Below are 15978 nucleotides of genomic sequence, written 5' to 3'. Positions count from 1 at the left end.
ATCAGGAGGATATAACCATATTAAATATTTATGCACCCAATGACAGGGCTCCAAGATACATAAAAGAAACTCTACCAAAATTGAAAAGTTAGATAGCCAGCTCCACAATAACAGTAGGATACTTTAACATGCCACTTTCGGTGAAGGACAGGACATCCAGAAAGAAGCTCAATAAAGTTACAGAAGAACTAAATGCCACAATCAACCAACTTGACCTCGTAGACATATACAGAACACTCCAACCAACAGCAGCCAAGTAAACTTTCTTTTCTAGTGCACGTGGAATGTTCTCTAGAATAGACCACATATTAGGTCATAAAGCAAGACTAAAGCAGAATCCAAAACATTGAAATATTACAAAGCATCTTCTCTGACCATAAGGCCATAAAAGTAGAAACCAATAACAGAAAAAGCAGGGAAAAGAAATCAAACACTTGGAAACTGAACAATACCCGACTCAAAAAAGATTAGATTATAGAAGACATTAAAGATGGAATAAAGAACTTCATAGAACCCAATGGGAATGAAAACACTTCCTATCAGAACCTTTGGGACACAGCGAAAGCAGTGCTCAGAGGTCAATTTCTATCAGTAAATGCACACATATAAAAAGAAGAAAGGGTCAAAATCAAAGAATTATCCCTACAATTTGAACAAATAGAAAGAGAACAACAAAAGAAACCCCCAGGCACCAGAAGAAAGCAAATAATAAAAATTAGAGAAGAATTAAATGAAATAGAAAACAGAAAAAAACAATTGAAAGAATAAAGAAGACCAGAAGCTGATTCTTTGAAAAAAATCAATAGAACTGATAAACCATTGGCCAAAATGACAAAAGAGAAACAGGAGAGGAAGCAGATAACCCGAATAAGAAATAAGATTGGTGCTGTTACAACAGACCCAACTGAAATTAAAAGAATCATAGCAGATTACTTAATTGTACTCTAAAAAATTTGAAACCTAAAAGAAATGGATGAATTCCTAGAAACACACCACCTACCCAAACTAACACAAACAGAGGTAGAACAACTAAAGAGACCCATAACAAAAGAAGAGATTGAAAAGGTAATCAAAAAACTCCCCACAAAAAAAAGGCCCTGGCCCCGACAGCTTCACTGCAGAGTTCTATCAAACTTTCAGAAAAGAGTTAACACCACTACTACTAAAGGTATTTCAGAGCATAGAAAACGATGGAATACTCCTAAACTCATTCTATGAAGCCAGCATATCCCTGATACCAAAACCAGGTAAAGACACCACAAAAAAAGAAGATTACAGACTTATATCCCTCATGAACTTAGATGCAAAAATCCTCAGCAAAATTCTAGCCTAAGCAATTCAACAACATATCAAAAAAATAATTCACCATGACTAAGTGGGATTCATACCAGGTATGCAGGGATGGTTCAACATTAGAAAAATAATTAATGTAATCCACCACATAAATAAAACAAAAGACAAGAATCACATGATTTTACCAATTGACACAGAAAAGGAGGCATTTGACAAAGTTCAACACCCATTCATGACAAAAACTCTCACCAAAACAGGAACAGAAGGGAAATTTGTCAACACAATAAAGGGCATTTATACAAAGCCAACAGCCAACATCATCCTAAATGGAGAGAGCCTGAAAGCATTCCCCTTGAGAACGGGAACCAGACAAGGATGCCCTTTATCACCGTTCTTATTCAACATTGTGCTGGAGGTCCTAGGCAGAGAAATTAGGCCAGATAAAGAAATAAAGGGCACCCAGATTGGCAAGGAAAAAGTAAAATTATCTCTGTTTGCAGACGACATGATCTTATACACAGAAAATCCTAAGGAATCCTCCAGAAAACTACTGAAACTAATAGAAGAGTTCAGCAGAGTACGGGGATACAAGAAAAACATACAAAAATCAGTTGGATTCCTCTACACCAATAAAAAGAACATCGAAGAGGAAATCACCAAATCAATACAATCCACAGTAGCCCCCAAGAAGATAAAATACTTAGGAATAAATCTTACCAGCGATGTAAAAGACTTATACAAAGAAAACTACAAAACACTTCTGCGAGAAACCGAGAGAGACCTACGTAAGTGGAAAAACATACCTTGCTCATGGATAGGAAGACTTAACATTGTAAAAATCTCTATTCTACCAAAAGCCATCTATATATATAATATTATTCCAATCCAAATTCCAATGACATTCTTTAGTGAGATGGAGAAACAAAACACCAACTTCATATGGAAAGGAGCAATACTGAAAAAGAAGAACAAAGTGGGAGGCCCCACTCTACCTCATTTTAGAACGTATTATACCACCACAGTAGTCAAAACAGCCTGGTACTGGTGCAACAACAGATACATAGATCAATGGAACAGAATTGAGAATCCAGACATAAATCCATCCACATATGAGCAGCTGATATTTGACAAAGGCCCCAAATCAGTTAAATGGGGAAAACACAGTCTTTTTAACAAATGGTGCTGGCATAACTGGCTATCCATGTGCAAAAAAAAATGAAACAAGGCCCACACCTTACACCATGCACAAAAATGAACTCAAAATGGATCAAAGACCTAAATATAAAATCTAAAACGATAAAGATCATGGAAGAAAAAATAGGGACAACGTTAGGAGCCCTAATACATGGCGTGAACAGTACGCAAAATGTTACTAACAATGCAGAAGAGAAACTAGATAACTGGGAGCTCCTAAAAATCAAACACCTATGCTCATCCAAAGACTTCACCAAAACACTAAAAAGATTACCTACAGACTGGGAAAAAGCTTTTAGCTATGAAATTTCTGATCAGTGTCTGATCTCTAAAATCTACATGATTCTGCAAAAACTCAACTACAGAAAGACAAATAACCCAATTAAAAAATTGGGAAAGGATATTATACACTGCTGGTAGGAGTGTAAAATGGTACCACCACTTTGGAAATTGATTTGGCACTTCCTTAAAGAGCTAGAAATAGAACTACTGTATGATCCAGCAATCCCACTCCTGTATATAAACATGTTCATTTCAGCACTGTTTATAATAGCAAAAGATGGAAGCAACCAAGGTGCCCATCAACAGACGAATGGATAAATAAATTATGGTATATTCACACAATGGAATACTATGCATCAGTAAAGAACAGTGATGAACCTGTGAAACATTTCACAGGAATCTGAAAGGCATTATGCTAAGTGAAATTAGTCAGTTGCAAAAGGACAAATATTGTATAAGACCACTATTAAAAGAACTTGAAAAATAGTTTAAACAGAGAAGAAAATACTCTTTGATGGTTATACAACAGGGCGGAGGGAGGGAAGGAGGGAGAGGGGTATTCACTAATTAGATAGTAGATAAGAACTACTTTAGGTGAAGGGAAATACAACACATAATACAGGAGAGGTCAGCACAACTGGACTAAACCAAAAGCAAAGAAGTTTCCTGAATAAACTGAATGCTTCGAAGGCCAGTGTAGCAGGGGCAGGGGTTTGGCCACCATGGTTTCAGGGAACATCTAAGTCAATTGGCATAATAAAATCTATTAAGAAAACATTCTGCATCCCACTTTGGAGAGTGGCATCTGGGGTCTTAAACGTTAACAAGCGGCCATCTAAGATGCATCAATTGGTCTCAACCCACCTAGACCAAAATAGAATGAAGAACACCAAAGACACAAGGTAATTACAAGCCCAAGAGACAGAAAAGGCCACATAAACCAGAGACTACATCAGCCTGGGACCAGAAGAACTAGTTGGTGCCCAGCTACAACTGATGACTGCCCTGACAGGGAACACAACAGAGAACCCCTGAGGGAGCAGGAGAGCAGTGGGATGTAGACCCCAAATTCTCGTAAAAAGACCAGAGTTAATGGTCTGACTTAGACTAGAAAGATCCCGGTGGTCATGGCCCCCAGACATTCTGTTAGCCCAGGACAGGAACCATTCCCAAAGCCAACTCTTCAGACAGGAATTGGACTGGATAATGGGACAGAAAAAGATGTTGGTCAAGAATGAGCTTCTTGGATCAAGTAGACACTTGAGACTATGTTGGCACCTCCTATCTGGAGGGGAAACAAGAGGGCAGAGGGGATTGGAAACTGGCAGAATGGACACGAAAACAGAGAGTGGAGGGAAGGAGCGGGCTGTCTCATTGGGGGAGAGCAATTAGGAGTATATAGCAAGGTGTATATAAATTTTCGTATGAGAGACTGACTTGATTTGTAAACTTCCACTTAAAGCACAATAAAAATTAAAAAAAAGAAAAATAGGAGCCACCATCAGATGAAGCTTTTCTTTAATGTGATAACATGACTAGATATTCTTTGGTTTTGACCCTCAACTTTTCCTTTTAGAAACTAAAGCATTATGATTTGCCCTGAAGCTCCTACACCCACAACCATAGGTACAAGGTACTCCACTTTTACTCTGGCTAGCAGTATTCATCCTATCCCTGATGGCAGACAGAATATAGAGATTATCTGGAATTAGGAAGGAAACAGACTGAAAGCAAGGAGTACAATTAACAGGCAAAGATAATAATTCCTATCAGTGGCCATAGGGCTGGAGACTAAGAATATATTCAAAATATGTTTAGGTGGTTGGAACAGCATGATTAGATAGAGTAGTTATAAATAATTTTCTTCCAATATCCAATATTCTCTTATTTCTTGTAGTAACAATTTTTTTCCCTTTAGAGTTTACATTTCCCAGCCTTCTTTGCAGCTAGATGTAGCCATGTGACAAAGTTCAGGTCCATGGGATACTGGCAGAAGTCAATGTGACAACTTTCAGGTCACTGCTACCACAAGCTGCTTGTCTTAGACCTTCTCTTAAGCTGCTTTCTGCTGGATTGAAAATGGCAACTCATAGAGAAGTAATCCCAAAAACCCCAGCCTTCAACAGTTCATTTCTGGTTGGCTACGTGGTTGCGAAAGGAGTCCCTGGGTAACACAAACGGTTGAGCACTCAACTGTCAGCCAAAGGGCTGGCGGTTCGAATCCACCCAGAAGTGCCTTAGAAGACAGGCTTGACAGTCTGCTTCTAAAAGATCACATCCTTGAAAACACTATAGAACAGTTCTACTCTACACACGCGGGGTCGCCATGAGTCGGAATAGACTTTATGGCAACTGGCAATAACATGGGTGAGAAATAACACTGTATCTTAGTTAAACCACTCTGATTCAGGGTCTCTGTTGCAGGAACTTTATCTATCTCTTAACTAACACACTGGCAATTCTAAGTGAGGCAGAAGTAGAAGAAATTAATCTGGACTGTTTATGAGATATCTTGATTCATGAAACATTAATTGAAGTGCAGTAGTTCAAGAAGAGAGGGAAGATACTGGTATTGGATGTTAGTTAGTAGGCAGCAAGAAAGCTTTAAAGATTTTAGAGCAATAAAATTATAAGATCAAGGAGGAACTTTAGGAAAATAATTGGAAGAAATAGCAGGATTGCCAAAAGTCATATCATTAGTGACCATTCTGAAATTGCACATCACAGAGCGGCCACTGCAATCCCATTTTGGTGCATAGGACTAAAGTAGTATAAAAAAAAAAAATTTTTAAACCAATTAGTACTTGAAAATTTATTTTCTACGAAAATTAAATTTTTCATTTCATTTCCAAAGCTGGACTCAAGGTCATCAGAAACAGAAATGTCCAATAAAAGACAACACAGTCTGAAAGTCTTTAATGAAGAGCTGTTCAGTTGGCAATGCACACTGAATACAGTGTTCCTTTATTTAGTAAATATTTTCTAATTCTGCCTCTGAGCAAGTCCTTGTGCTAATACCAGAACACTGCTACTTGTCCTCAAGCTCCTACAGCCACCTCCAGCTTCAATTCACCTAGGTGAACTGTGAGGTTGAGGGGAAGAAAGCTACAAGCTATTGCTATAGGGTGCTCACAGCTGACTGGGATATAGCCAAATCTGTAAACTACTAGAGGTGGAAAAAGTAGTCAAGATCAAAGGATTTCTATAAATAGGGAAAGATGCATTAAAAATCCAGAAACCTGTAGAAGATGCATGGTGTGTGTAGAAGACTCAAAGAAAAGTATTATTCCGTAATGAATTAATTATATTCTGACCTAGATCTTGAAATGGTGAAAACTAAAGTTATATAAGAAGATAAAATGGCACCCTGAGTCAGAATCAGGAGATCTAGAAACATTTAACCCAGGAGACTGATTGTATGAGTAGGAAAATAAATGCTTTAGAGTAGTACACAGTGTTCCCTTTATATATCTAGCCCCAAAGTTTAAGCATAAAATCCCAAACAAGCTGGATTCCCAGAAGAGCCAGGCAGGTACACTGTGACTGTACAGTAACAGCAAATGAGATCATGTCCTCAAATTATGAGATCCAGGAAATCTAACCAGAAAAAAAAAAAAAAAAAAAATGATGTCTCAACGACATTTTAGGGGTATTTTCTTTCTACTTGGCATGTAATAATGCTTATAATACAATATATAATTGCTTAATTTTCAGATTATTTCATCTGTTTTCTATTTGAAGACATGCACACATATACTCACATAAACCAAAAACCTGTTGCAGTGAAGTCAATTCTGACTCATAGTGACTTTACACACATACACACAGTGTCTACACGTACATATATATATAAATTATGCCTATAAGCACATATACATACATATATAAGCATGTGCAAAACACACAAACATAAAAAACACACACATACAGTAATTTCTTTCTCAATCTGCTTATTTGCATCTTCCTCATAATTCACTAGAAACTGAGGACTAAAAAGCTAAAAAGCATTGTCTGCCTCTTGATGACTGGTATTTGTTAGAATGAACTCTGACAAATTGACTAAACTTTATAAACAGTTCAGACTTCCTGATGACAGCTGGTAATCTGGCCCCAGTTATGCATAAAATTCCCTCTCAGAAAATAGGCCAGTGAACTTTCTCTGACCTGCCTTCCTCATAGGACACCTGACTTGACAAAACCCATTAAAAACCCATTGGCATTGAGTTGATTCCAAAACATAGCGACTATATAGGACAGATGAGAACTTCCCCATGGGGTTTCCAAGGCTGTAATCTTTATGGAAGCACACTGCCTCATCTTTCTCCCACAGAGCAGCTGGTGGGTTCAAACCTGCTGGTCTTTCAGTCAGCTGCCAAGTTCTCAACCACTGTGCTACCTGGGCTCCTTGACCTGAACTAATTTTAAATCCTGACTGGTGAACATGGAAGTGGTGGAGTAGGAGTAAAGAAATGGAAAAAGGGGAAGCTGAACCACAACCATGGTTTGACAAGGATCAGGATTACAAAAACAGGGGTCAGGACACACATTGCTGCAATTCCTCATTGGCCCCGGAATTGTCAAAGACTGCCTCCTGCATCTCTTAAGAAGTCAGCTGCATCTCTCATTATTAAGCCTCTTCATGATTTAGACAATATAAACAATAATCCAATATAAATAATATTGCATGCCACAGTTTCACCAGCTCTAATCTGCAAATGTGTATATTGTATACAAAGGTTTTTAAAGAACTTTTAAATGTAGTGCCCACAATCATCCAAACAGTACAAGAAAAAGAAGAACATTCAGGATAATGTAACGAATAACCTGGCAAAAATTCCCAAGGAAAGCCTGTTTCTGGCTATGAGGAAATACATATGGTTATCCCAGTTAAAAAATACTGTTTCAGAGTGAGAAGCACTAAAAATGTACACTTTATAAGAACTGGATATCCATTTACTAAGAAAGTATTCCAGAAAAGGGAGAATAGTAATATGCTTTGTTATATTTCTCCAAATTACTAACGTTCTTTCATTTCATTTTTGGCATATACTGTTGAAAAATAAAGGCCTCTAACTCTGCTGCCTACTATTTAAGGCACCACCTAGGAGGAGCCTTACTTAAGTCCTAAGGGTATGCCTGCTATTCAAGAAGTACAACCATGGCAAGTCAAAAACCCCAGAAGAGTACTGAGAAAGCAGTCTTTAAAGATTCTCATTGTTTTTGTTTTGTTTTAATGCTTTACAAAGCAATTGAGCACTTTACTTGCAGTAAACACAGCAACCCATTGTTTTACTTACTGGCTAACAGCAGTAAAGGTTGATGGACTCTCAGGGCCTTTACTCCTCTGTACCCACTACATGACAGGAAATATTCCTTGGCATCAAACATCGTCTTTTACCTAATCTGTACATGCAAGAACCTCAGCTTAAGTGAAAAGGGGAAATAAAACAAAAGAACGATTTATTTACTATTTTAGTATCCCTAAATTTAAAAAATGTCAATTTATAAACCTGTGTTCATCTGAGACACTTCAACATTTTCACAGCATTTTATATGTCCTTTAAATTGTATTAAGGTAAATTTGGTAAAGTTAAATTGTAGGACTTTACCATTGGTTTTCAATATATCTCAAGGGCATTAAACACCACTTCAGGAATAAATTGAAATTGAAGTTGCTTGTGGTTTCTGCAACACAAACGGTAAACGTTTCTTAAAACAAAGTTCAAAAGGAGCCCCAGATATTTTTACTGACATACAAATCTAACCGAAACGATTTGAACTTAGAAGTAAAGGTACAATCCCGGCTTTCTTATGTGATTTATGTAAAATTAACATGGGATCATTGTTACTTTTGCTATATTTTTATATCACTTCCAATATACAGTATTTGAGGACTTCTCATATATTATATATATTCTTTTTCATCATTCTCAATCACTGTAACCACTTCAGTGGAATCAGTAAATATAAAAGTTGATGATGGCATTATGTCAGGCAAGCCAAAAAAAAAAACCAAACCAGTGCCATCAAGTCGATTCCAACTCATAGCGACCCTACAGGACAGAGTAGAACTGCCCCATAGAGTTTCCAAGGAGCGCCTGGCGGATTCGAACTGCTGACCTTTGGTTAGAAGCCATAACACTTAACTGCTACGTCACCAGGGTTTCCTTATGTCAGGCATCACCAATTAATTCTTGGTTTTCAAAGTCCATGCTCATTTATTGTATGATAATGTATAGGGTTTAATTGAAGTTATTAAATATCAGTGTTTGATATAAGCAATCTATGAGCCATTGGAGCTAATGATTCAATTTCCTCACAATGTCCTGATTTCCAATTCTCTTAATAGACCCATCCATGTACAGGCAAACATGAAGCCAGGCAATTCTTCACCCCTGGTTCTTGATGAAGGTAGTGAGTGGTTGGTGGTCTGCCTACATAAAGACTCCCACGTTTCCCCCACTGAGCTAAAAAAAGCAGGAAACAGCAAGCAACCAGTGCATATACTAAACATATACTAGTGTCCAGGTTGTTGTTGTTCTGTTTTTAAGATCACGTAATTACACTCTGAAAATAGCGTACTGATTCTATTTAATGTAGTTATATTTAAATGTAGTGACTTCGCTATATCTCTATAGATTAAACTTAACTTTTATTTTTCCTAAATCATAGGGATTAAAATCTAGACTAGAATTTTTGTACTAGTAACCAAATATATTATTTTCAAAAGGATAAAAGTTCTCTGTGTAATTTCATTTTTTACATTTTGGAGGGTAAAATAAGTAACCCAGCTTCATTCAATGAGTGTAGATGATATAGAATGATCAAAATTATTTGAAGTTTCTTCTATGTTAGTACTTATTTATTTAATCTTGCTTTTGGTTTTATTATTTCTCTGTGGCTCATGTTGGAAGAAACTGAGAAAATTAGTGATTAATAACAGCACTTCATTTATTCATCTAGTTTCACATAATACTTCCAATTCATGCTCCTTATTCCTAAAGCTTTATTATACATAAAATATATTCTCATAATTATATATAACATCTATGAAGAGTAATATTTGTTTTTAAAATCTTTCCATCAAAACATAATGATGAATTTCTTTTCAAATATTACTCAAAATATTTTTTCAGGTTTTATTTTTTACTCAAAAGGCGGCACAGTTCAAAATTTCTGACTTACCTAGAAAATAACAGGTTGTGTCAACTAGGCACTTACAAGAGGAAACCAAAACAAAAAAAAATCCATTGCTGTTGAGTCGATTCCGACTCACAGCAACGCTACAGGACAGAGCAGAACTGCCCCATAAGGCTACAAAAAAGACTAATTCTATTACTAACTAAGGCATCCCAAAGTTTTGTTCTAAATGAAATGAAATTTACAGTTAAGGAAGCAAAGCAGTAAACAAAGGCCTTCAGTTAAAGTGTTTCTAAAATAAGAGGTTTAAATTTCCTTGTTTCTTTGCTTTAGTCTAAACTGAATATGTAAATCCATTTTTGAGATACAAATGCCGATGCAGAACACTAAAAGGTAGATTCATACATTCTTTTCCAAGATATGCCTCATAATCATGTGTTTCCAACTGAAAACGAAGTAAAAATAAACAACATCCTGAAGGACCAATCAAAAATTTATGCTAATGATTCCCTACCAAGATAAATAAGTCATTAAATGGGCGGTCTAAAGAAGGATTTTATATTATGCATTCTGGGTGATTATCTGGGAAGCCACACTGTCAGCACACATTTTAGCATGTTAGCAATAAGCAACAGGTGGCTAAAGGGGGAAAAATGACAGCTCTCATCTCTCCACATCTTCCAAAATTCATCTGTGCAAAAACGTGATTATCTCACAAAAATGACAATGTGAAAACCTGATCTATGTTTTCCAAATCAATCTTTATTACATTTTCATGCAGTGCTTGTACTCTGTAAATCCTTTATTTAAAAAGTTTAACATAATTCGATGGACTTTTTCCTGAGATCATATCAAAATAACTGAAAATACTACGGCAACAAACTATTTTACTTTGTCTCTAGAGAAGCTGGTGGCTGAATTCTAGAATGGTTAATTTCCATTGTAGGAAACTCAGCTTGCCTCCATATTTTAGATCAAACACATTCTAAAAGTGTCTCAGTGTAGACTTGTCGCTCACATAAACCCTGAACCAGTCAGGCGTTATGGATGAAGGCAATGTTGGAGGCAAAGGAAAGGACATAAAAACCCCTAATAATATTACACACACAATAAAACATTAGCTTTCTTAATAGTAATTCAATAAAGTTATTTGAATAAAGTCAAAGAATATTTATTCTAGATTTAAAATATATTCTAGAGATGAAAACCTAAAATGAATTTTTAAAAGATTTTAAAGCAGCCATCAAGTGATGAAATGCCGTAATGGGAAGCACTGTTCAAATTCTGACAAAACACTCGATCTGAGTTTTTCCAAATGAAGGCGTGACAACCAGAAATTCTCTCCAGTTTAGAAATATCTCAGCTGCTTGCTTGCTGTTTTGATTGTATCGAATACTAGTATAAACTTACATAAAACAAATGTATAAGGGGTTTGCTTTTATAAAGAATATTCATGTAGCAATAAAATGATATTGAAGTTTTGTTCCTAAGGCATGTAAGGCAAAGCTCTCTATTAAATATTAATATTATCATTTTTCATCCTAGATACCCACCTGGTATCAACTAATCCAGTGCCATCGAGTCGATTCCGACTCATAGCGACCTTATAGGACAGAGTAGAACTGCCCCCATAGAGTTTCCAAGGAGCGCCTGGCAGATTCGAACTGCTGACCCTTTGGTTAGCTAGGTACACCTAATTTTAAAGTACAGATTAACGTTTTTGCAGGGATCTCTTAGCCAGAATAAGCTATGCCTTGGATCTGGCTTGTCAGTAACTTTATGTAAGGGGTGCTGGCAGAACAGCCAGGGGGAAAGCTAGCCTAAGCTTCCATTTTCCCAAATTGTGACATAATGCCAAGTGATGAAAGAAGTTAGCTGATCTCCACGCAGTACACTGCAGACTGATTCCACTAGAAATTCTCTTAAATGCCACAGTAAGAGTTAGCAACGTGTCTGTGAACCACTTGCTCCCTTTCAAAGGGTCTTCTGGCTTTTAAACGGTGCTTGGGGTCCGTCAGCGGCAGCTAGGGCTGCCCACTCACTGGGACAACCAAGCTGACTGCGTGGGGATGAACTGCGCTCTTGACACGAGCAGCCCTTACTAGGCTCCACTCAGATCAGGTGGGAAAAAAAACTAGCACGTCACAGCCACTGGCTCCAAGGCAAACAACCTTGAGCGTCAGGAGTCTCCCAACCTGTCTCGGTCTCAATAACCCTTCAGGAAACTCCCTAAGGAGTCTACTGATTAACCCTTTCCTCGTTGCCACCTGCAAGAAGTCCGCAGTTTTTGTGGCAGTGATGTATTTTAGAATAAAACGTATTCGAGATACTGCAAACATGTTCTGGATTAAAGTTACTGCCGAAGCATAAATCTGATCAGTAATTTTACGTAATCAGGAGCAGTTCAACTTCTGACGACTGGTGCAGCCAAACAACCGCCCACCCTTGGAGGGCAGGCATTTATAAATCTTACATCTTTCTACCTCCTCCCTCAAATTCCTTAATGGACCATTAGTAACGGCATCGATCCTAGTTACTTTAATAGCGATACATCGCAAAGGCACATCTGCTGTGCTGTGTTTACTAGTGCCAAAAACACCATTCAGAAAGTTGAGGAGGTAGAGCCAGAGTTTACAAGCCTTGGCATTGTGGGGGGGGGGGGGGGCAGGAGAGGGAGGTACAGCGAAAGAGTGTGGTTGGGGCAAGAAGAGTGCGAACCTGGTGAGACCCGAACTCTTGAACATTCAACAAGCAAACCCTTCTCCTTGCACAAGCCGGGATGGGAGCATCGGAACTGCGAACTTCTCTAAAAGCTGTGCGCCACCGAGTCAGCCAAAACCCCTCTCCTGGGAGAACTGGGCCCACCTTTTAGCGACCGACCACCCGACCGCCCCGGCCCCGGCCCCGGCCTCAGAGCAGCGCGCGCCCTCGCGCGTGCCCGGGGATCGGGGTGCGCAGCACTTACGTCTCGGAATTTGTTCCACTGTCCGACTTCCTTGTCATACTGAGAGATCGTGGTGAGCCATTGTTTATCATCCAGAAAATTACCGCCGTCCGACCGCCCCCCGGCCGCAGCCACCGCGGCGGCAGCTGGGAGAAACTGACTGCACCAAGCCGCTGCACACACACACAATACCGCTGACAGCTTGAGCATCTGGGGAAGGAGACACAACCGGAGGGGTGGACAGTGTCAAACGAGGGGTACGAGGACCAGGGCGACCCTGGGAAACATGCATCAGCAACGACGCGGGTAGAGGGAGGAGACGTGCAGGGACCGGGAGGCAGCCTCCCCGCAGGCTTTACCTCCGAAGCCCGCGCACTCACACCCAAGCCAACCCGGGGGAAGGAATGTGGGTCCAAAGGAAGCCCCAGCCGCGGCGCCCTGAACTGGCGAAAACGCTTCCAGGCACATCACCTTGTTGTGCGCCCTGACTGTGCCCGCAGCTCCCGCTGGAAACGCAGCCTGGCGCGGCCAACTCGCTGCCTTCAGGAGCTGCTGCCGCACGCGCCGCGGTCTGGAGCGGTCCACTCAGCTCCCTGCGCCCCGCGCGCTCTCCCCATCGCCACCTCCCCCCGCGCGCCGCCCTCTCGCTCACTCCCCTCTCTTCACCCCTCCCTCCCCGCCTCCTTTTTCCTGCTTCCTCCACTGCCTCCTCTTCCACCACCTTCACGCTGGATCCAGGCTGCAGTGGGCTCCGGAAGCGACGCTCGGCTGGAGCCAGACGTTGCGGTGGCTCCTCGCCTCGGACTCCTTATCTCTCTACCTAAGCTCTCCCCTCGCCAAGAGGTTCTCCTGTTGGCGAGGCAGCCCGGTCTCTCCCTGCTCCTGCATTTTTTGAACACCAAAGCGTACTAGCTCTCGTATTGGCTTCTGCAATTTCGAGGATGGCCGGGCTGACTTTGGAAACGAGCTCTGAAGAAAACTTTATGCACCACCCAGTCAAGAATCACCCTGGACTTTCTTCTAAACCCCCTGGACTGAGCTCCGCCCTAAAGTAAACCCAGGTGTTGGACCTTGGGAAAACGGTTTAATCTCAGAAAATTTCAGGTTTGTTTCCACGAACTGCAGGATTATTACAGAGGACAAACTTCCATGTTAAGGGTGGAAATTTTTTTCTTTCTTCCTTCCTTTTTTTTTTTTTTTTTCTTAAGAGAATCACTACCAGGTAAGATGTTTGAGAACACATAAATCTCCCACATACTGTAGATGCGTTTTCCCATCATAAAAACCTCTTCACAACTATATTTTACGTTCTAGAATCTGAATCAGAAACTTTAAAAGCCATATCTATGTTTCCCCACTGCAACATGAGAAAACAGTTTTGAGATCCTGACATTAATTTAGAGCTCCAAAACACCATTTATGACAAAATAATAAGTTCTCATAGCCTTTTCTAAGCAGCCTAAATAAAGCAGAAGGAAGGAAGTAATTAGCCCCCTATAAACAGAATGTGATCAAGGGAATCTCTTTCACATGCTTAGAGAATTCAGGTGAAGTGAATGTTAAGTGTAAATCAAGACATTTATAGAGCCTTAAAAGACTGAAATGACCCTGTATATCTCTGTTTAACTTTTTAAATATTTTGGCTCCGACCTCTGAAAACATCTCGTAGTTTCCAAACCCTCAGGAGCTGCTTGAATAGCAGCAATACTTTTCTGCTCACATTTTCCCTTTCAATTTTATATGACACTTGTGTAACTTTTTTCAAAATTATATTAAAGTAGGAATAAAACACAATGATTAGTAGATATTAATTCCAATTTTTAAATGTAGGGTTAAAATGGATGTACAGTGGTATTAAAAATTAATGTATAACATGTAAAATAAATGAAAACAAAGAAGCTGTTATTTTTAAATCAGAAAAAGTTATTCCCCTCAATTTTTCCTCATTTCTACTCTGATAAATGATAGTAAGGAAAAAAAAAAGAATCTGCCATTACAGTTCATAAATCCCCTGACTGATGTAAACATGCTCCAGTTTAAGAACATTGATGTGCAACGATTTGCCAAAGATACTTATTTTGGCCTAATCACAGCCGACAATGTCATGTATTTTAGTGAGTTCTCGTTCTTGTTTAGACATCATCAAGGTAATGGTTAGAAGCGCCATCCTTCACCATCTCCTCTTCCTGCTTTCTTGTCCTCAAGCCTCCAATCCCTCCCCCCACCCCTCTATTCTAAATTTGAGGAAGCACTTTCCTCTCAATTCAATAAAAATATTTCAACATATTTAAAAATCTCACTCTTTTCTTTAAATTTGATGGGAAAAACATAGAAATTGTGCCTTAAATGCAACTCTGAGGCACAGCTGGGATCAGTAATTACTAAAATAAAAATATCCCTTCCAACAATTGTAACTTGCCTTTAAAAAAGATATATGCTATTTGTTATAAGATATTTGAGGAAGAATAATGCTCTTTTTCCTTCCTTTAGTGATCGTTATATATTTTAGCATGATATTTGTCTCCTAGGGCTAATATGATCACCTTTCCATATATGGAAACGCGTGTATTTATTTTTATGTCCCTATTTTCTCCCCAGATGCATATATATCATTGCTGACTCTGACATGCTCAGAGAATGTCTTCACATTTAGCTTTCACTGGCAACTTTCCAAAATGCAACTCCATGTGGACTGCTCCGAGTTGCAAAAATGGGTTGAATAACCTGTAATGACAGTCAGGTGCACCTTGGGAGTAAAGCCTCTGAAGAGGCATCAAACTCTAGATCTCTCAGTGCCACAGGATTTACCAGGAATTTGTACATTTTAAATCCAATGAGGCAAGAGTTAAGGTGAGCCTATCAGTGTACTTATGGTGGTCTAGTACGGGTCCAGCTCATCCCTCCCTAGTAGCACCAAAAACCAAACCAAACCGGTTGCTGTCAAGTCGATTTTGACTCATAGAGACCCTACAGGATAGAGTAGAACTGCTCCATAGGGTTTCCAAGGAGCGCCTGGTGGAATCAAACTGCCGACCTTTTGGTTAGCAGCCGTAGCTCTTAACTACTGTGCCACCAGGCTTTCCCCACTAGTACCCCAAAAGCCCCTTAACCACTAGTACCAAAAA

The 15978-nt window shown here is 39.3% G+C and overlaps 1 protein-coding gene across 1 annotated transcript in view; it reads right to left on the bottom strand.

Annotated features, from left to right (window-relative positions):
* SPOCK3 (SPARC (osteonectin), cwcv and kazal like domains proteoglycan 3) overlaps positions 1 to 13432 on the bottom strand; it is a 514066-nt gene extending 500634 nt beyond the window's left edge. Inside the window, exons 1-2 of the mRNA XM_003415798.3 lie at positions 13325 to 13432; positions 12875 to 13063 (exon numbers count right to left, since the gene is read on the bottom strand). Coding sequence (XP_003415846.2) covers positions 12875 to 13063 — 189 coding nt within the window. The 5' untranslated portion in view covers positions 13325 to 13432. The remainder of the gene's footprint in view (positions 1 to 12874; positions 13064 to 13324) is intronic.
* Between the last annotated feature and the right edge of the window lie 2546 nt (positions 13433 to 15978).

This window comes from Loxodonta africana, chromosome 21 (assembly GCF_030014295.1).
Source record: "Loxodonta africana isolate mLoxAfr1 chromosome 21, mLoxAfr1.hap2, whole genome shotgun sequence".
Classification (NCBI taxonomy): Eukaryota; Metazoa; Chordata; class Mammalia; order Proboscidea; family Elephantidae; genus Loxodonta; species Loxodonta africana.
Note: the sequence above shows the minus strand (reverse complement) of the source record. Positions and strands in the feature narration are given on the sequence as shown.